At 54.3% G+C, this 20,838-nt stretch overlaps 1 protein-coding gene across 13 annotated transcripts in view; it reads left to right on the forward strand.

The window, feature by feature from the left end:
- SEMA4D (semaphorin 4D) overlaps positions 1-20,838 on the forward strand; it is a gene marked incomplete at its 3' end in the record, with an annotated part of 121,861 nt that overhangs the window by 87,044 nt on the left and 13,979 nt on the right. For 8 of the 13 annotated variants that reach the window (XM_082471260.1, XM_082471261.1, XM_082471253.1 and 5 more), the window contains 12 exons: positions 2,103-2,165; positions 3,879-3,977; positions 7,162-7,255; positions 7,903-8,016; positions 8,826-8,977; positions 9,999-10,174; positions 10,257-10,413; positions 11,412-11,634; positions 12,424-12,539; positions 17,824-17,996; positions 18,085-18,128; positions 18,995-20,415. In XM_082471260.1, coding sequence (XP_082327386.1) covers positions 2,103-2,165; positions 3,879-3,977; positions 7,162-7,255; positions 7,903-8,016; positions 8,826-8,977; positions 9,999-10,174; positions 10,257-10,413; positions 11,412-11,634; positions 12,424-12,539; positions 17,824-17,996; positions 18,085-18,128; positions 18,995-19,923 — 2,340 coding nt within the window. Of the gene's footprint in view, positions 1-2,102; positions 2,166-3,878; positions 3,978-7,161; positions 7,256-7,902; positions 8,017-8,825; positions 8,978-9,998; positions 10,175-10,256; positions 10,414-11,411; positions 11,635-12,423; positions 12,540-17,823; positions 17,997-18,084; positions 18,129-18,994; positions 20,416-20,838 lie in introns of those variants that run through there. The other 5 variants (XR_014266220.1, XM_082471264.1, XM_082471254.1 and 2 more) reach the window with 2 other exon arrangements.

Raw genomic sequence — 20,838 nt, forward strand, 5'->3', positions numbered from 1 at the left:
AGCCACTCGCAGTCCTGTCCGGCCCCCAGCCTCAGTCTGGCTCCTGTGAGAGGCCGGACCCTCCACCCAGGCGGGCGTCCTCCTCCTGGCCCTTGACCGTCGCAGTCTGGAGCACGTCAAGGATTGTAGAATGGGACGTCCCGCCTCTACCTTTCCTTCTCCATCTGTGAGCTGGAATATCGTCTGTGACGGGGAAATGCCCGTTGCCAGCTATTCACATCTCCCGAGGCCAGTTCCTTTGGACATGGCAGGATCAGTGCTTGAAGTCTTTGCCTTTATTTACTAGTTTTCCAAATAATGAGTAAGTTCTCCCCAAAGGGAGACAGTGGGTTTTTGGACTGTTTTTGGTTTTTTAGTATGACCATGACTCATGGATTTAAACGTGTTTGAACTGCCTCAAGCCATTGTAGCCAATGCTCGGACTGTCCCCTCCTGGCCTCTGGCAGCCTCTCCTCTGCTCCTGAATCCTTAGACACCACCCTAGTGGTTGGTGTAATTTTCTGGTTCTCTGGAATCAAGCCGGCCCATGCTCACCTTGTGCCTTTTCTGCCCCAGATCTCTTATTTTTTTATTTCATTTTGTGTTACTCTCCAGAGTCAGGCATAGTACTTAATTTCCGTTTCACATAAACGAGATTCTGGTCATCACCCTGTGAAAATAAAGTGTTTGAAACAGTAGGCACTTAGAGCAGAGGGGTGCTAAGGGCCTGCCCTGCTCAGCCCCTACTCCCTGTGTTCATTGAATCCCCTTCCTCTGGGCCTTACTCTCCTTTCCAGCAACTCGGGCTAACACTGCCTTTCAGAATCTCGTCTTGGGAACATCGTGGTTCCACCGCGTGCTTGTGCCGACCTGCAGGTGCTCAGTCAGAGCCCCCGTTGCTCTGTTAATGCCATCACTGTGGGTAACCGAGAGGCTCTAGGCTCCGTAGACGTAAAAGAGGAAAAAAAAGTGAAAGGACTACAGCCAAGCTTCAGTGAAAACGCCCGTGATCAAGGGCCTGTCAGAGTTCATGTTCCCGTGTCCTTATGCATTGCCTGTAGATAATGATGAAATTGTCTACATTTTAATTTCTAAAGGAAGTTGCTATTTGAAATGGGACTTTGTTCTGCTTTCATGTGTCCTGATTAGGAGTTCCATTTCTCTGAAATCACATTGCTAAGGGATCCACTTCACTGCCATGGAGAAGCACCGTGTGCTTCCTGACCTCTGAGTGCCCGACGGCCAGCTTTGATTCTCCGGGAGGAGATGTATTATATTCTGGCATCAATGCTGGAATATCACACGGGCAGATGGGGCATCTTGGGGACAGTGAGGCAGGAGCGTGGGAGCCTTCTGTGATGCCGCGCTGTTGCTGCCCTTCCTCTGGAGGGTGGGGCGCTGAGGCATCTGCCAGCCTGACTCGTCCACCTGGTGTGGAGGGAGCAGGAGCTCAGATCTCAGCGGGAAGACACCTGACCTGAGGGAGCCCCGTGGCTTCATCACTTTCACCTGCTGCCATCACATAAAATTTAAAGCATCATAACCCTGCTGTTCCACTGATAAAGTAAACGTCAAGACGTTTTACTAGACTCGAGGATCAGTTTTGAAGGGATGAGAAAACCCACTTGATGTTTGAAAATGCCTGCAGTTTAGGGAATTCCCTGGCCGTGCAGTGGTTAGGATTCTGCGCTTCCACTGCAGGGGGCACGGGTTCGATCCCTAGTCGGGGAACTAAGATTCCGCATGCCATGCAGTGCGACCAAAAGGAAAAAAAAGAAAAGAAAATGCCTGCAGTTTATTCTTTTGATAAATAATTGAATCCTCCCCACTTTCAGTCATTTAGTTTTTGCAGGTTTCTTCAGCAAATCGCAGTCATCTGGGAGCCGCCTTCCAGGCCCCCTGGCTGCAGCATGCGGATCACAGAACTTTCACGAAGCCCCGTTGCTCACGGGTCCCAGCGTCTGCTCTCTGAGCCTCGCTTTGCAATCTGAGATGTTAATGTCCCGGGAAATACCTGTGCTCTAAACACCACCATGTGCTTTGTAAACTGTATGTTTTTTATACCAGTATCTCCTTTTAAAGGGGGAACATGCACTGAAATGGACTCTGGTTTTTCCTCACAGGCATATTGGAAGGTCTCGGAAGATAAAAAAGCAAAATGCGCGGAAAAGGGGAAATCAAAACAGGTAATTTCTTTTGCAAGCTTCAGAGCCCACCCAGGCCTGTCTCACTTGTTTGACTCTCCCGAACGCCCAGAACTCTGTGGCACAGCCCAGGCAGGTTGCCCCGCCCTCAGGACGCTGCCAGGCTTGCTCACGTCATCGCGACTCATCCTGCAGGTTACCTCCCTGTTCCCAAGTGGTGAGCCTGGGGCTCTCAGTGCAAGTGCCAGACATACTAGGCTTTAGAAAAGTACTTTAAAGTTTATCTGAATTGAATTTATTCAAATGGCCTGAAACTTGGACTACAGAAAAGGATGTCTGGTGCCTGCTGGCCTGAAGGTGTACGGTGCAGGGTTCCTGCCCTCCCTGAGCCCCAGTGGCCTGGAGGGGTTTCTGGATTGTTGACGGCAACTGTGCCTTGAGATTCTGCTCCTTCTCTAGGAGATACTGGGCATCTCAGTGTGGTGGCCATCCGGGAAGCGCTGGGCTGAGTGTCCGTCTCCCTCCAGAGCTCTGGGTTATGGCTGCCACCCACTTGGGCCGCCCTGCCCCTAACTGGTGCTGGGCCGATGTCGGAGTCTTGGAGTATAAGCGCCCCATCTTCCTTGGTAGTTGGTTAAGACAGCTGAGTTACAGTCAATTTCTGTAGTCGTTGGCTAATTTCAAAGCAATTAAAATTAAAAAACAAAAACAGAAAAAATTTTTTGGCTAAACTTTTTTTAGCAAAGTACGAAACACTTTCACCAAAGTCACTAAATTCGAAATGAGGGAAAATGCAGGCATCGCAGTGTAATAACAGGTGTCGCAGGGAGTTGTCTTAGAGCTAAATTAGAACAGGCACTTTGGCCGGCCCCATGTGGAGGCCATACAGCGGACAAGGGTCCCTCCCAGTTCTTTCAGGGACGATGAATTACTTCCAACCAGTTTCAAAACAATTACGGCAAAAAAAAAAAAACCTTTCCCGAGTGGAGATAATTTCAGATGCTAGCACATATAATCCAAGTACATTTCAGCCTAAAATAGTGGGTGGGTTCTTCAGTGGCATCTGGTTTTCCTGCGGGGCCTTTCTGATGAGCCGGGCTCGGAGCCCCTCATTAGTCCTGCCTCTCCCCTGAGCTAGGCGGGCCGGACACACCCCTCTCCTGAGAAGCACTGCTTCCAGTTGCGTGCACTGGGGCGTCGAGGGTGGGGTCCCCCAGAGATAGGGAGGGTGGGGGGAACGCTGCACAGCACACACCCCCTCGGGCCTGCCAACGCAATGAATGGTTTGTGTGTTCAGTGAGAAGTAAATGCGTGTTTCCCTGTGCCGGGTGTCCAGTAAGGTTTGAGGTCAGCTTTCATTGCTTTTTGGCTGATGCATCTTTGCTGAGTATAAATCAGTGACTGAGGTGAAATCTGTTTGGCACTTGACAGCGGCCTGTGGGCCCTGCAGAGACAGAAGCACTCTGGCCAGCTGCAGATTTAGGTTTGTGCAGGGGTGGAGCCGGGTCTCCTGCTCCCACCGTGCCAGGCAGGGCAGGACTGGCCTGTGCAGACGGATGGCACCTGAGGCCCGAGGTGGAAGGGTGGCAGTGAATTCACAGTCGGGTTGGTCATCAGTGGGCCGTGAGGAGCTGCTGTCGGGCGTGTGCTTGGCTGGTTCATGCTCTGAAGCCAGCAGGCTGGACAGTTGGGATCGCGGAGGGCGTCCGGTGGAACCTGCGCGGTGGCTGACCCGTGCGTTTCTCTTCCTTGTAGACAGAATGCCTTAACTACATCCGAGTGCTGCAGCCCCTCAGCGCCAGTGCCCTTTACGTGTGCGGGACCAACGCGTTCCAGCCAGCCTGTGACCACCTGGTAAGGCCGCGCAGGTCCCCTGGTCAGCAGTTAAAGCAGCGTGGGGCTTGAGGCAGCAGCCAGTGGTCTCCACTCTGCAGTCTGGGAGGATTTTCTCCTGCCAGCTGTGTGGGGATGGGGGTGGCCCATGGCTCCTCAGAAGACCTCTGCCCACTCCCTGGCCTCCTCTAAGCCTTCCTGTCTGTAAACCAGCATGACTGAGGGCATGACTGGGTGCAGGACTTACAGGACCGCTGGCCCATAGTGCAGAGCTGGCAGTGGGGGGACCTTCTGGGAAGACCAGTGTTGACAGAGAGGAAGCATCAATGTGCCCTGATCCAGCATCTGGCCTATTCCTCCTTGTCACGTTTTGTATTTTGTGAGGGAGCCCTGGCTATGACATGGGCCCTGGTCAAGTGGAAAACTCAGGACTTCTGCTCTTGGATCCCTTGTTCTTGGTTCATATATGTTACGGACTAAATGTTTGTGTCTCCCCAAAATCCATATGTTGAAGCCCTAATTCTCCAAATGTGATGGTATTTGGAGATGCAGCCCGTGAGGAGGTAATTAAGGTTAAACGAGGTCATGAAGGCGGGGTCCTGATAGGATGATGGCCTTATAAGAAGAGGAAGAGACACCAGAGCTCTCGAGCTCTCTCCCTCTGTCATGTGAGGTCACGGCAAGAAAGTGGCTGTCCGCAAGCCAAGAAGAGGTTCCTCACCGGGAACCAGCCGTGCTGACACCCTGATCTCGGTCTTCCAGCCCCCAGAACCATGAGGCAGGAACATGTGTGGTTGCAGCTCCCCCGACCCCTGTCTGTGGTCGTCATGGCAGCCCAGGCTCACTAGGACGGTGTCTGCTGCTCTGGTCTTGGGGCACCACCTTCAGTGTTGGCTGTTGGGGTACAAGTTGCCCACTGATAGGCAGTTCTGGAATTCTTCCCTCTGAGGAGTGACAACACAATGCCAGTTTGCTGAGCGGTTTTAGAAGCAGGACCCGTGTCTCCGTCACCTGCATCATGTCCTTGACTCTCCTTGAGCCTCGTCAGTTGTCAGTAGGGTCCTTTGGAGAGGGCCCCCCACTCTTACACCGCCCTCCCACCACTCCTGCTTCCCTTGCTGACGGGGAGCGGGAAGGAGAGAGCGGATTAGATAGCAGCATCTCTCTGGGAGATACTCTTTTTTTTCAGATAATCTGATGAGCCATTTATAACAACCACAAAGAGGGAGGAGTGTTTTAAATGCACTTGAAGATCAATAATGAAGCACATTTTCTGGTGTTTGTCCCTATTTAGTGAGTAACTGTCAAGTGTGAAGTATGCTAAAGTGGCAAGCTTAGTTTGCTTCAACCCTAAATTCATTGGAATTAAAAAAATGTTTTCCAAGCTTGAGTCGGAGCTACATGACAGGACAAAGTATGGGCGAAGTAAGGACCTGCTTCAAAAACCTTGTATCCGCACACAGACCCCTGGGGTTGGGTCCATACATAGGGTGGGTCTGCCGGGCTGTCTGTGTCCACAGACTCTGGCGGCAGAGGTTGGGATCCGGGTAGGGGGTGCGTCTACGTGTTGAGATCTTCAGTCCTCATAGACAGACTTAGTTTCTTTTTCCTTAGGTCACATTAGTCATATTAGAAACATTTTGCACGTGAAGGGATTTCCTGGCTAAACTCTAGTTAGAAGCTTAAGGTATGGAATTGAAACTTAAATTGCATAGATATGTCAGTTGTTGAGGTAAGGGAATCATATGTTTCATTTAAATCTAGACCTATATTTTTTCCCAATATTTAAAAAAAATTTCAAGCCGACAGAGAAGGTGATCACACACATGTGTTCTAACCACACAGATTGCATGGTTGGGAGCATCGTATGTGTGCACAGGTGTGAGCACACCCATGACCCCTAAATGCTGTCACATGCCTCAGAATAATGACATTTTCCTACAATAATGCCGGGTTTGTCATTATATCTAAGGAGATACACAATAATTTTCTAATGTCATCTAACCTCCAGTCCCTGTTCAGATTTCCCCAAACATCCTCTTGAAATGCAATCAGTGCATCACATCAAGTGGGGTGCACTGTCACCCCAGTTCACACCTCCTTAACCTAAGAGGTGAACAGTCTGTATATTGTTTCCACCAGCCTGTTAGAAATGTAACTGCATCTTTTCGCACGCCCCTGAGCCCTCTCTGCTCTGTCTGTGACGTGTTTCCCTCGCTCTGACAGACAGCAGGGCTACTCATCCACCCGTCGCAGTCTGGGTGTCCAGCTTCTTAAGCTTCGCCAGGCTTTCAGGTGGAAAATGGTACCGCACTTTCATTGCCTTGTGCTTCCTGGGTTGCCGGCAGCTCAGGCATCCTTTCTTGTCTGTGCTGCCGGATGGGTTTCTTCTTCTCTAACTTGCTGTGCTTTGACCGTTTTCCTCCTGGAAATGCTTTATTACTCATTTGTACAAGCTTCTTGTATATTCAGGGATGGAAATGCCTCATCTGTCATTTTGCAGGCATTTCCCCCACTTTGTCACTGTCGGTCTCTGTCTCATTCTTCTGTGGACAAACGCTTCCCAGTGCTTTGTGTACTGGATCTGTCCATTTTTTCCCTTACTTGGCTTTGGGCTGTCTTGTCAGGTGAGGAGAGATTATCCCAAGACTGAAATTGTCACCCATACTTTCTGTTAGTGCAGCACGGTTCCGTTTTTAATATTTAAATCATCGATCCACCTGGAGTGTGTTTCGATGGGTGGAATGAGGTAGAGATTCTGCTCCTTTTTTCCTATTATCTGTTTATTGGATAGCCTGGTCCCCCGCTGCTTTGAAGGCGTCTTTGTTGATATTAAAGTTCTGCACGTGGCCTTCCAGTTCCTTCCGGAGCACATCCTGTGTTTGGTTCGCCCTGGCTGTTCTACGACCCGAGAGCCATCGGCATTGCCGTCTCCGTCCTATAGGAGAGTCAACTGAGGCTCCAAGATCTGGAGGCGCTCTCGAGGGTGTCAGAGGGTGCCAAGGCACCAGCGTCCAGACCTGGGACCAGGTGGTAGACCGTGCATGTGCTCTCCCCTCTGTCCCCCCAGAAGAGTGAGTCTGTAAATTAAATGGTCCCACAAAGATATATTTTGTATTTGACTTTGTATTATGACTACAAAGATATATTATGACTACAGAAGTTCAGACATTTTATGGTGTTCTTTCTTTTCATTCAATTATAGAACTTAACATCCTTTAAATTTCTGGGCAAAAATGAAGATGGCAAAGGAAGGTGTCCCTTCGACCCAGCACAAAGCTACACGTCCGTCATGGTCGGTGAGTCCTGCTCTCAGAGTCTGTCCCTGGCTTAGCTCTGCTGGACCCCCAGGAGGTCCCGTTCCTCCTCCTCCACAGTGGTCTCCCTCTGCTTCGTTCCCATATTCAGTATCCTAACAGAAGGTACGGGAGCCTCTCCACAGACCCGCTGATACAAGTTTTTGAATTCATTGTTCAGTAGGATAACCAGCCACCTCCACAGTCCTCAAGTTAGATTTGTAGGAAGAGATTATTTTATATCTGTCATTTGTGCAGATCATCTGGATCACTCGGTCACATTGAGTTAATGCTCCCGTTTGAGGGACGTTTGTGACTGAGCCACGACCTGCCTTGGAACGGCCTTGTACACCCAAGGCGAGCAGGCCAGGAGCCTTGTGTGCACCCACTGTTGTGTTTGTTATTTTACTGGATGCAGGAGTTACTTGCGTGTGTTACTCATTGCCCCTAACAGTTTAACATGGAGCCTAAAATTACCCACGTCAAAGAAACAAAACAGAAGACTCAGGAAGCAGAAACATGCGCCCAGAAGCAGGGCGATAGTCTCTCCGTTTCCTGGGAGGACTTGTGTTAGCTTGGGAGGAGAATGTGGTGCTGAGCGTCTGTCCCCGGCACTAGTGTTGATTCCCTTTTCCTCTTTCCGCCTGAAGATGGAGAGCTTTATTCTGGGACGTCATATAACTTTTTGGGAAGCGAACCCATCATCTCCCGAAATTCTTCCCACAGTCCTCTGAGAACGGAGTATGCGATTCCTTGGCTTAACGGTAAGAAGCAGGTGGCGTCATGGAAGGTGTGTTTCTGCTCGGGGTGGCTTCCTCGCCGGCAGAGCCCTCACTCGAGTTCTCCTTTTGCCGGCTCCCAGCCTCACAGGAGGGCATCTGCGGCTCACCCTCCTGTGTCCCGGGGCTCACGTCAGCCCCGGCGCAGTAGGGATGCTTCTGGAACTGCTGGGGGCTCCACAGCCAGCATCCACGGGCTTCTTTGCTTTCTTCTCTGCTAAGAGAGCGCTGTTTCAAGCCTGCCTTTACCCCTTCTTGAAAACGGATCTGGGAGGCTCAGGACGGCGAGCTCAGGCTCGTTACATCAGCATGTGATATTATACCATTATCTCTGGACAGCATGTGTCCATGTTGGATTCACGGTCCAGATGGCTCACAGATGCTCACAGGGGACTTTTCTCGTGGGCATCGGCCAGCCAGCCAGAGCCTTGGGGCACCTGGACCTGGTGGTCAGTAGTTTGTCTCTTTTAGGCACGTGCTATTTAAACTGGCGAATGCATATCTTCCAGTGGGTCTCCGGGCTATGGTGGGATCTAGCTCCCTGGGGCCCCCAGTTGGGGGCCTCCCAGCTGGCAGGCCCAGCCCTCAGTTGTTGGGCTGGACCAGGAGGCTGTGCTTCAGAATCCCCATCTCGGGCATCTCCTTAGGCCAAGGAGGGCAAGATGGGCACCGTCATCATCCCTGGGCCCTGGCGTTTGTTTGGGGTGTGGCATGGGCACCCTCCCACGTCCTCGATAAGGGGTGCCCGGGCCCTCGGTGTGCACAGGCATAACCAGAGCGTCTGTTCCCTGCAGAGCCCAGCTTCGTGTTTGCTGACGTGATAGGAGAGAGCCCGGAGGGCGGGGACGGCGAGGACGACAAGGTCTACTTCTTCTTCACGGAGGTGTCTGTGGAGTACGAGTTCATCTTCAAGCTGATGATCCCACGGGTAGCCAGGGTCTGCAAGGTGAGCCCCTCCCCCCCTTCTCTCCTTGGTCCCAGCCCTCGGCGAGGGCATGTCGCCCAGGCGCCACACTTCCTCCGAGATGTCCATTTCCCGACCACTTTATTCTTCCACGCCACAGATGTCAGTGTGGACGGGCCGAGGGCTCGGGCCTCCCTGGAGACCGCAGGAGCACCCGCCCCGCGTGTGACGATGCCTGTCCTCAGGGCTCTGCTCTTAACACACCTCCCTCAAAGCTCCCCCAGTTTATAAGGAGTTAGTTTCTCTGTACTGTGTTAACCAAATTCTGTTGGAATTGGGGTTTTTCCATTCCAACGTAGAGATGGGGAGGGGTGCGTTTTCATTGTGTCCAGAATAAGTAAGGATACGTCGATTTCATGTTCTTCTGCATCCAGTTGTAAGAGTTTCAGTATTTCTCTCCAGACCAAGTCATGTCAGGGGTGTTTCACGATTGCTGCTTGGTGGTCAGTTCACTAAAAAGTGTTTCGGAGAACCTGGCAGGACCAGAGCACCTCAGCAGATAACTTGGGGGCTGGAAGGAAGTGAAGATTTGATCTCCCACAAGGAGCGCCTTTCGGGGGAGACCACGCTTACACACACTGGCCTGAGACAGACTGGGGAGCCTGTGCGTCCACCAGCCCCTGGCTCTGCCAGTCACTCACGGACGGGTCGTGAGTCTGGAGATGCACATGAGCCAAAGGGCCAAAGCAGTGAACATGTGCAAGGATGGCGGGGGTCTGCTGCATGACACACAGTGTGGGCAGAGTCGAACAGTTGTTCTAGCTGCAGTTGGGAGACTGCTCGTCGAGAGGGTTTTGTTGGTTTGGTTTTGTGCTTCAATCGATGACCCGAGCTGGCATGAAAGGAGTTGCCGGCGTCACTAGCAGTCTGCAGCCTGCTTTCCTTTTCAGCCTTGGCTTCCTTTCATTCAGGCAGAGCTGCTCTGGGCCCAAGTACATCACTTATCACCTGCTCACGGGGGGAGTCTGCCCTCCTCCTACCACGCGTGTCTTTGGGGTTACAGGGGGACCAGGGCGGCCTGAGGACCTTACAGAAGAAGTGGACCTCCTTCCTGAAGGCCAGGCTGATCTGCTCCCGGCCGGACAGCAACCTCGTCTTCAACGTGCTGCGAGACGTCTTTGTCCTCAGGTCTCCCAGCCTGAAGGAGCCCATGTTCTATGGGGTCTTCACCCCACAGCTGTGAGTGCCCGGGTGGGTGGGTCGAGGGTGTTTTCGCTGCGCTCCCCGCTTCAGGGCAGTCACGCCGCCCCCTCCTCCCCAGGAACAACGTGGGGCTCTCGGCCGTGTGCGCCTACAACCTGTCCACAGCCGAGGCGGTCTTCTCCCGTGGGAAGTACATGCAGAGCGCCACGGTGGAGCAGTCCCACACCAAGTGGGTGCGCTACAACGGGGCCGTGCCCACACCGCGGCCCGGGGCGGTAAGTGGACCGGGCTCTCCCCGCGGGGAGCGGGCGTCCACCCGGCGCTGGGAAGGGCCGTGGGCACGCTCTCCTTTTCCTGGCTTCTTCTCCTCGGTGTGTTGTGTAACAGCTGTTGCTACAAACTGCCCGAACAGGAAAGCTCTTCTGGCTGGCACCAGCTGTTCTGTGGGACTAACATTGCGTAATAGAATTAGAGCTTTTTCGTTTTCTGTTTCTTGCAGAGAAACACACGATTTCTTGGCAAAGGGACGAGCGGTACTCTCCATTCGTTAATATGAGTCACATTTTATTTTCTCCTAAAAGTAGTGAATTTTATGTAGAAATGAGTGTGGGTGTCTAGGCCAGTGCGGCTGCATCCGTTTACTATGTGACTGGTGAGCTGGGCCACGTACATGGCCCGTGGGCGGGGCTGTGACCTGAGAGAGTGGCCTGGTGCTTGGAGCTCACTCCCCCAGGATGGTCCCCCTCTCTGGGGTACGCCTCTGCTAACACAGGTCAGTTCCTTTCATGCGTATCTTTAAGCAAAAGGTGTTCACCTGTGGTCGTGAATTTTGGTTTACGCACATCAAGAACTAGGACAGAAAAAAGAATCCTTTGTGCTCTTGACCTTTATGCTATTTATATTTAGAATTGGACTATTTTTAGCCATTTTTCGAGGCTTCTCTTCTAGGAGAGCTATGGAATGATAAGTGTGTATTTTTCAATTTCAAAAGTGTGATATGCTTTTTTCATTTATGAATGGATGAAAATTACTTCATTGACTATGTAACATGAGACACAATTGTGTCTTGTGGACAAAGAGACAGTTGCATTTCCTCCCTGCTTTGTAACTGTGTCTTCAGATTCCTGGGGAAAGGTCATCTCAGTGTTTCCATTTTATCAAGAAATGCACTGTGTAGTCCTAAGTTCTTCACCTCGGGGAAGCCTCCCCTCTTGTACGGAGCGCGTGCTGTGTGCCCGTGCACCCCGCGGTAACGGGTGGTCTGCTCCTGCAGTGCATCAACCGGGAGGCGCGTGCCGCCAACTTCTCCAGCTCCCTCAACCTACCAGACAAGACTCTGCAGTTTGTCAAAGACCACCCTCTGATGGATGACTCCGTGACCCCGATAGACAACAGGCCCCGGCTGATCAAGAGTGACGTGAACTACACACAGATCGTGGTGGACAGGACCCGGGCCCTGGATGGGACGGTCCATGACGTCATGTTTGTCAGCACAGGTGGGTCCCGGGCCCTGGGTAAGAACATGGGTGAGTCCAGCGAATTTCTGCTGCCCGGAGCCAGCATCTCCCCCAGGTGCCTGAGTGGTTTGTTAGAGCGTGGAAGGGTTTCTGAGAAGTCACCACGCCTGGATGGCTTCAGATCTCTGTGACCATCAGAACACCTGGGGCACTGGTTAAAAATGCGAGTCCTGGCCCAGATCTAGAAATTCAGGTGTGGTAGGTCTGGGCGGTGCAAAGGGAGGCTGGTGAGAGCCGGCACACGGGCACGTCCTGCCTCCCTGCCTGACACCTGTCCTGACCTGCCGTGGGAGACACACCTTTCCTGGTGGTCCGTAGACTCCGACACAAGTCTTCTGGAATGGTCTTGGCAGCCAGGCACAGCAGCAGCTGGCGGGCTCTGTGGTCAGCTCTGAGTGCTGCCCAGCTGCCAGCCTCCCCTGCCTGGGGCTCCTGGCACGAGGATGGCACCCTCAGAGTCCAGTGCAGCCCAAGAACCATGTCACATTTGTTTGGAGGACACGGTGTCAACTACTCTGATGAGGGGTATTGAAGTCAACAAAGGGCTGTTTATTTTTCGGATAAAAATGGGATAACCCGTGTCAGTCCAGTTGTTTATTTTGCCGATGGCTTTTCCTTTTCCGTGTCTAATGCAAAAGCGTCATCTGTTTCTAAGCCTCCTACCGGGGGAAGGAGTGGGAGGCAGAAGGGTGACCGCTGGCTGCGTGGCTGACAGTGCCAGCACCGCCCTCTCCTCCTGGGGAGTAACCTGCAGCTTTGACCTTGCAGACCGGGGTGCCCTGCACAAAGCCATCAGCCTTGAGAACGACGTCCACATCATCGAGGAGACACAGCTCTTCCAGGACTTCGAGCCTGTCCAGACCCTGCTGCTGTCCTCCAAGAAGGTAAAGTGTCTGGGTGGCCGGCTGGGTGGCCCCGCGTCTTGGTGACCACAGGCTGGGCCGGGCTGGGCCAGGCAGGCCCCGTCGTCCATCTGGCTTAGAGGAGCCGACCTTCAGGCTCTTATAGAAAGTCCTTCCATGAGCTGTGGGGTATGGGGTGGAGAGAAGGCAAACTGTGTCCTAAAAGTTGCAGAACCTCACTGAGTTGTTGGGACCAACGTACGATGCCGTCGGGGGGCTCACTGGCCTGTGAAAACACTTCTGGTGCCGGAACTCGGTGAGGGTGAGACCCAGTCAGCGGGAACTCGGTGAGGTTGAGACCCAGTCAGCGGGTGTGCCCTCCGTGCAGCTTCCTCGTCTGCACAGAAAAGCGTCCTCTGAGTAACGGCGCGCCGTGTCTGTAAAGCCCCGTTTCATGGGGCGCCGTCTCTTTCACCAGGGCCGGCCCACTTTGTCCGTACAGGGCCAAGAGTGAATGTTTGAGGCTCTGAAGCCTGTGCTGTCGTAGTTTGAGAGCAGCCATGGGCAGTCCGGAAGCAAGTGAGCCCTGTTATGTTCTCCCAAAGCCTTATTTACAGGCACTGAGCTTTGCAATTTGTGGATTTTCATATGTCACAAAATATTATTCTTTTGATTTTTCTTCAACCGTTTGAAAATGTGAGACCCGCTGTTAGTTGATGGGCTGTATAGAAACAGCCAGCGGGCTGGATTTGCCCTGTGGTCCACAGGCTGTCCCCTGCTGTACATCCAAAGTGGCCTTTGGGAAGCGTGCCACCCGGTTTACAGCCGGGGTGGAGAGTGAAGGGCAGAGTGCAGGCCGGGCACCGGCTGACCTCGTCCACATCCTGGCTCCAGGTGCGTGACTGTGAGTCCCACCTCGGCTTCCTCATCTACACGGTGAGGGACGGCAGACCCTGGGACTGTCCCAGCCCTGCCCTGTGACTCCCCATGCCGTGACCCCTGGGCTGACAGGCTCTGGTCAGCATCAGAAATTGGTAGCCTGGCCACGCATCGAATTCCCCTCCACTGCAGGCCCACCCATCTCGTGGCCTGTCCCACCTGCACCCTGTTTGTAAAGCCTTGCTTGGGAGCACCAAGCCAGGCTGTCCTTGCTTCATATGGCGTCGCCCTGTTGCTGAGGTTTTCCCTTTTGACCCATGACACGCCTGGGCCACCCTCTCTTCACGCTGGAAAGAGCTTGTTCCTCCAGCCCCTCAGAACATCCTCCCTGCCCTGGCTCCGGGTAGGGGCCTCCGCCCGGCCCGTGGGGCCCAGGCTCACTCCTCCCTGGGCTGTGGGCAGTAGGAAGGGGCTCCCGATAGCCAGGCGAGAAAGAGAAGAAGGCGACCTCTCGGTCAGGCGCGTATTTGCAAACTCCACACACGGTCTTTCGTCCTCTCCCGGTCATCATGAGCTTCAGGAGTTGGATCTGGTTTTCAGACTCCTGTAGCAGGGTCACTTCCCCTCTTGGCCGCCGCAGTGTGTGTTTTCTCGCTCCAGTTCTAAAAGGGAAGGAAGACGAAATAGCCTAATGGGGTTAGGCTACCAGACATCTGTACCTCTCGGGTGGGTGCTTTTGGCCCCCTTTCCCCTGGGCCCACCTGCATCGTTGTTGAAACAAGGAAGCCCGGGAGCCCTTCTGGCCACGGCCACGTTGCTCAGGTGCTTCAGCCAGGCTGGGGCAAGCACCCTCAAAGCCTCCAGGTGGTTGAGTACTCATCAGAACCAAGGCCGGGCCCGCAGTGCAGACACGTGGTGAGAACAGGGCTCGGCTCTGCTCCACGACACCATTCACAGACCCAGCTGGCCCTGCCATCCTGAGCCCAAGTCTTCCAGGGCATGTGGGTGCTGATCCCATGGGAGGGATGGGGGAAGGAGAAGGGAGGGGGGGGGCAGGACCCCCTGTGGGAGGTCTGACAGGTCAGTCCTACGCTCACCTGCCTGAGGTCAGGATTGGTCATGTGGCCGGGGTCGAGCCATGCAGGGAGCCTGGCACCCCAGGGAGGGAATTGCCTGTTCCCACAGGAGCCCCCACTGTTCTGGGATGTGGTTCAGGTGCCCATGGGGTCCCATACCTTCTCCTGGGCTAGTGGGCTCAGGGTGGCTTCAGAATGCTGTCCGTGCTGCCGTGGCAGCAGGAAGCGGCTGTTCGGGGTAAAAAGACACCCGCTCCCCCCTCCCCATTCCCCACCAGCAACCTCTTCTGGGTCGATCATGCCTGGCTCTCATTGCAGAAAACTGACGAGCAGCTGCCACAGGGCTGGGGGAGCACAGGAGGGGCTGCCAGGGAGGGGGGTCCCTTGTCACTACCTGCTGTCCCCTGACAAGTGCATTTGTTTTTTGTTTTTATTGTGGTAAGTGTACATCATATAAATTGTACCACTTGAATTATTTCTGAGTGTACACTTTAGCACCATTAAGTACCTTCACATAGTGCAACCCTCATCCCCATCCATCTCCAGAACTTCTTCATCTTACAAAACTGAAACCCCAAACCCATTAAACACTGACTCCCCCCTTCCTCCCATTCCCCAGCCCCCGGCACCCACCATTCTCCTTCCCGTCTGTGTGTGTTTGACTACTCTAAGAACCTCGTGTTGATATAAGTGGAATTCTACAACATTTGTCCTTTTGTGACTAGCTTATTTCACTCAGCATAATGTCTTAAAGGTTCATCCGTGTTGTAGCAGCTGTTCATCCATGTTCATCCTTCCTTTTCAGGGCTGAGTAGTATTCCATCCCACGCGTCCACCACATCTGGTTTATTCACCCACTGGTGGACACTCGGGTTGCCTCTCCCCCTGCTGCATGAATAGCCGTGTTCTCCAGTCTCTTGTGCGTACATGGCAGGCGTGCTCTGGGCCCATGGAGCAGGCTGAGTGTGGTTTTCCCGGGGACACTCTTTGATGGTGAGGTGCCACCTGTACAGCAAAGGTGGGAGCTCCTCCAGCTCTGGCCATGTCCACCCACAATCGCCCACCTGTGTACACAGAGACCGAGATGTGACTGAGAGAGCCCGGTGCTGCGGCCGAGGGCACAGTCACCCAGAGGGTGGGGACCCGCAAGGGGCCAGCAGGAGGGCACCTGGGCATGTGCATGCTCAGCAGATCTCACAGGTGCCGGGTGGTACCCGGCCAGCTTGTTTTCTCTCACAGAAGAGCTGGGGTGAATAGTACAGGGGTCCTGCGGCCCTTCCCCAGCACGCCTGTCTAACCGAGGAGGTCCGCTGGCACAGCACCTGCACTCACCTCCACACGCCCAATCCCCGCGTTCCCACGACCTGCGTTTTGACTCCAGGGCCCCCCGTGGCCTCCCTCGGTGTCTGTCTGACGGCTCCCCTCTGCCCTTATCTTGGTGACCTTCACACATCTGGAGAGAACTGATCGGTGTTTTGTGGACGCCCCTCGGTTTGGGCATATCTGATGTTTTCTCGTGTTGAAATTGGGGTTGAGCGTTTGGGGAGATGACCACTGTCTCGGGGACATGGATTCAATGACTTCTCAGAGTTACTCGGTTTCTCCTTCCACGTTGTCCCCACACCCTGTGGTCAGTGGGTCTGGTCCACCTGGGGGGCAGGGAGCTAAGCCCCAGCTCCTGGAAGGAGGAGTTGAAGAGTTTGGGGGCCGTGTTCAGCCCCCGCGGCGGCTGACACTTATTTGTGGGTGACCTTGAGGCCACACACACACCCCGCTGCCTCTCGCCCACTGACTTGCACGTCCACCCATGGGCCTTGCCTGCAGCGCTTGCTGCCGTGGGATCTCAAGCCACTTTTCTGTTCCCTTCCCGTCCACATTCGCTGGAATCGGTGAGGCCCTGCCCTGTTGGGGAGCGAGGGCTGGAGTCTGGGCTGAGCAGGCTGTGGTGCAAAGAGGATGCAGCTGCCTGCAGGGGTCATGTGGGGCTCCCCAGGCCACCTGCTCCGCTCTCCGTGAGTGTCCAAGCCCTCACCAGGGGCCCTCCGTAGGACCCCACTGAAGTTGCCCACTTGGCCGGTCTCCCCAGGAAATTTTTCCTCACCTCTGAGCCACGCGATCCCAACTGTGATGCAGGGTGTCGTCCTGATTCCTTCTTAGGAATATGGGCTCACCTGGCCTCATCTGCCCAGGTCTCTGCCGACACGGCCAGGCCGGCACTGGGCCTGACTCTCTCTACCACCTGTCATCACAGTTTGACTCCGTTGCACAGGGGACTGCCCTCTCTCGGCTGTGCTCACACACGGGTGGGTCTGTGACCCCTGGGCCTTCAAGGCATCACAGGCCAGGAGATCTGGGGTAACACCAGGGCCTTTGCACTCCAGCCAGACTCTGAAATTAATTCAGAACATGTCCTCAGAGGATAGAGGCTGTGTTTAAAATACTAAGCTCTGTGTAAACGTGGGAATCTTTTGACATTAACCAACGGCCTTCCTAGAACGTCAAGGTGAGACAGAGGCTCAACAGCAAAGGAGAGAGAAAATGCCGTATCTGAATTGCCAGCCCTAGGTCTGCTGCTGGGCTTCAGGTGGACTCCGTGGGGGAGCCCTCGTTCTAGCTGAGTTCCGTGAGAAAATCAGCCTGCCCCAACCGCCCGTGCGCCCGGCTCCCTGCCAGTGCTGCGGGCGCTGGCGGCATCAGCCTGAGGGTGGAGACGTCCCAGGCCCAGCACTCCAGAACACGGAGTAGCCTGCTTTGCTCTCTGCTTCAGAGTGTGGCTGTCCATTTCCCCAGCCGCGTTCATTTCTCGTAAACGTAGATGCGTGGGAAACGAATGCCTCCTCTCTTGTTTAAGTCTGTTTACTAGAGCTCTGTTCACTCTCCACCTGTATTCACTGCGGCCCCGCTGGATTCACACACTGACACGGGCGTCTGTGTGCTGGTGCTCACGTGTTGCAGGCACGAGATGGGCTTTGGAGGCTGTGCCCTTTGGCCTCTGGTCTAGTGAGGCTGGGAGGGCAGTCGGGAGTGTCAAGCTAGTGGGTCTTCTTGCACACAGAGGGGGCAGAGGAGGTGCAGAGATGCACTGCTGGCGGGTAGGATGAGGGTGGGTGCTCGGACGGGGGAGGGGAGGGATTTGGACCAAGGCCCAGCACCCTCTGAGTTAGCCCGTGGATTCCGCCAGAAATCCACCCGTCTGTCACGACACTGCAGTGCAGATTTGTCTTGGATCTAACCTGGCCTCGTTCCACTTCCGCCTCCAGAAGCTCGGGACGATGCTTTGTCATCACTCCCCATGAGCTAGAGAAGCACCTGGCACGTGGAGGGCTGCCCCCACCCAGTGCCCACCGTTCTCATCTGTTTCACACCCACAGGGCAGAAGGTTTGTCTATGCCGGTTCTAACTCGGGCGTGGTGCAGGCCCCCGTGGCCTTCTGCGGAAAACACGGCACCTGCGAGGACTGCGTGCTGGCCCGGGATCCCTACTGCGCCTGGAGCCCGGCCGCGGCCGCCTGCATCGTCCTGCACCAGACCGACGGCCCCAGCAGGTACTGGCCCCACTGCATGCAGGCGCTCCGCCCAGCCCCCTGGCGTCAAGCGCATGCACTGTGTAACCTGTGCCCGGTTGTCTTGCAGGGGTTTGATTCAGGAGATGAGCGGGGATGCGTCCGCTTGCCCCGGTAAGTTGCTCGTCCTCGCTGCCTTCTCTTCAGGGACGGCAGCCATTCACGTAACCATCTCATGATGCTTTGCTGGTGTGGCATTTCGTACGTTTTGTTTTTCTTTCTCGGAACAGAGGTCGAGTAATCTCGTGGCAGACCCCGTGATGTTTCCCCGTCCCTTTTATCACAGAACAGGATGTTGAAGCCACGCAGAGTGTATTTGTTTGCTGGAAGGCGCTCTCCATCCCAAACTGTGACGTCTGCTCTTGAGATGCATTCTCTCTCTTCTGCTTAGCTTGGGGCGCGTTAAACAAAAGCTACCCCTCTTGTGAACAGGAGGGAGGAACTCATGAGAGATTAGTCCCCGTTCCCCTCGGGGGATCCCAGCCCTGCCAGGAGGTCAGGCATGTCCCAGCTGAAGGCAGGCGTGCCCTGGGCTCCTGCCCTCCCATCCCTAACCCGCTCGCTAGCTGTCATCAGTTAAGACAAGTTTAGGAGGAGGGCGCCAAGGCCCACCGAACGGCTAGCACACCCGGCAGCCGCTAGCAGAAGCCCGTTGTTTGATAAAGCGCCGCCACCAGAAGGCACAGCTGACCGCTGCCCAGCCTCCCCGGCCTGGGGAGTTTTCTCCTGGGAAATCAGGGTGCGAAACAGGATTTCTTCTGCTCAGAGTTGGCTTCAATTTCTTTGTCCCCAAGGGCTGCCATTGGGGTCTTAATCTTTGCTCTTCCGTCACGCATGTCTTTATCTCCTTGCTGTTCTGGAAGATTCCATGTTGCTCCACAGGGTGAAACTCTTGTGTCCTCTTGTGCGTGTTAACCTAGTTTTGAAAGAAGTATCGAGCAGGGTTGTTGATGCTGTGCACGTTTATTTTGATGTTCCAGATAAAATTAAAGAAAGTTACCTGCAGCATTTTTTCAAGCATGGTGGCACAGCAGAACTCAAATGCTCCCAAAAGTCCAACCTGGCCCGGGTGGTGTGGAAGTTCCAGAACGGCGCGCTCAAGGCCGAAAGCCCCAAGTACAGCCTGGTGGGCAGGAAGAACTTGCTCATCTTCAACCTGTCAGAAGGAGACAGTGGGGTGTACCAGTGCCTGTCTGAGGAGAGGGTCAAGAACAAGACAGTCCTGCAGGTGGTGGCCAAGCACGTTCTGGAGGTCAAGGTGGTCCCTCGAACTCCGGTGGTCTCCACTTCACCAGTCACACGGACAGAAGGTAGTAGGATCACCTCCAAAGTGTCAGCGGGGCCCACCCGAGGCTCCTTTCCCCAGACCCCGGCCGTGCAGGCCACCACGCCCAGTGCCATCGCCCCGCCGTCCAGCCCCGAGGGGCCCACCGGCACGTCCTGTGAACCAAAGATTGTCATCAACACGGTCCCCGAGGTCCACTCGGAGAAGACGATGTATCTCAAGTCCAGTGACAACCGTCTCCTCATGTTTCTCTTCCTCTTCTTCTTCGCCCTCTTCCTCTGCCTCTTCACCTACAACTGCTATAAGGCCTACCTGCCTGGACAGTGCTTAAAGTTCCGCTCGGCCATGCTCCTGGGGAAGAAGCAGCCCACGTCGGACTTCTCAGACTGCGAGCAGAGCGTGAAGGAGACGCTGGTGGAGCAGGGCAGCTTCTCCCAGCAGAACGGCGGGCAGCCCAAGCCGGCCCTGGACACCGGCTATGAGACAGAGCAGGACACCATGGCCAGCAGGCTGCCCACCGACCGGGAGGACTCGCAGAAGATCGACGAGCTCCCGGTCCGGGACCGGCCATTCGACGTCAAGTGCGAGCTGAAGTTCGCCGATTCGGACGCGGACGGGGACTGAGGCGCCCGCCGCTCGCTGGGAGGTCTTTGTGTTGCCAGTTCAGTCCCCCGTCCAGTGCTGCATAGGTAGCCGTCGTCAGCAAACCTCAGTCTTCTGTGTCTTTTCTCTTGGGTCGCGCTTGTGACTTGGTTTCTCTTTGTCCTTTCGGAAAACTGGCGAGCATCGCGGCCGGCGTGCTGGTCGGTGGGGACCTCGGAGTCGTGCCTACAGGCTCGCCCGAGGCCGCTCTGCGGCGGGAAGACGGCCGGGCCGCCACTGGCCCGGGAAGAGATGGGCCGTGAGCGTCCCCTCCTCGTAGCAGCCACTGAAAGAGAATTTAATTCCAGATTGGAAATGACGTTTTAGTTTATCAGATTGGTAACTTATCGCTTGTTGTCCAGGTTGGCACGAACCTTTTCTTCCACGTAATTACTTTTTAGGATTTTTGCTTTAATTATGTTGGCGTGTTGGGTCGTTTATTTTTTAAATTACTAAAGCAGATGTTTGAATATTTGGAAGATGTACATCTTCTGGATTTTGTTGTATATTAGGGTAAAGGTATGGCTTATGTTGCTTAAGATTCTCAGGGATAATCTTACTTTTGCTAAATGCATTCTTTTCTGCTTTTAGAAATGTAGACAAAACCATGTCTTGAGCACATGTCCTTTTTTCTTTTTTTTTTTTTTTTTTAATTTTGTTCCTTAAGGGAAGCATTGTTTTCAGAGAGATTTTTTTTCTGTACCTTTTTTTTTTTTTACTCTTGTTTTAACTCTTTTGAGGAGAAGGCTGTGGAGGAATGTCCCATGACACCGGGCAGGGTTTGGAGGGAGGGATGTGGGCCCCAGCGTGCTCTGGGTGGAGCCGGGCTGGCCCAGAGTTGAGGGGACAAGTGTGTTACAATCCAGTGCCCACAGCCACCGGTCAGAACCTCCTGCC

The sequence above is a fragment of the Balaenoptera physalus genome (assembly GCF_965194825.1).
Source record: "Balaenoptera physalus genome assembly, chromosome: 7".
Taxonomy (NCBI): Eukaryota; Metazoa; Chordata; class Mammalia; order Artiodactyla; family Balaenopteridae; genus Balaenoptera; species Balaenoptera physalus.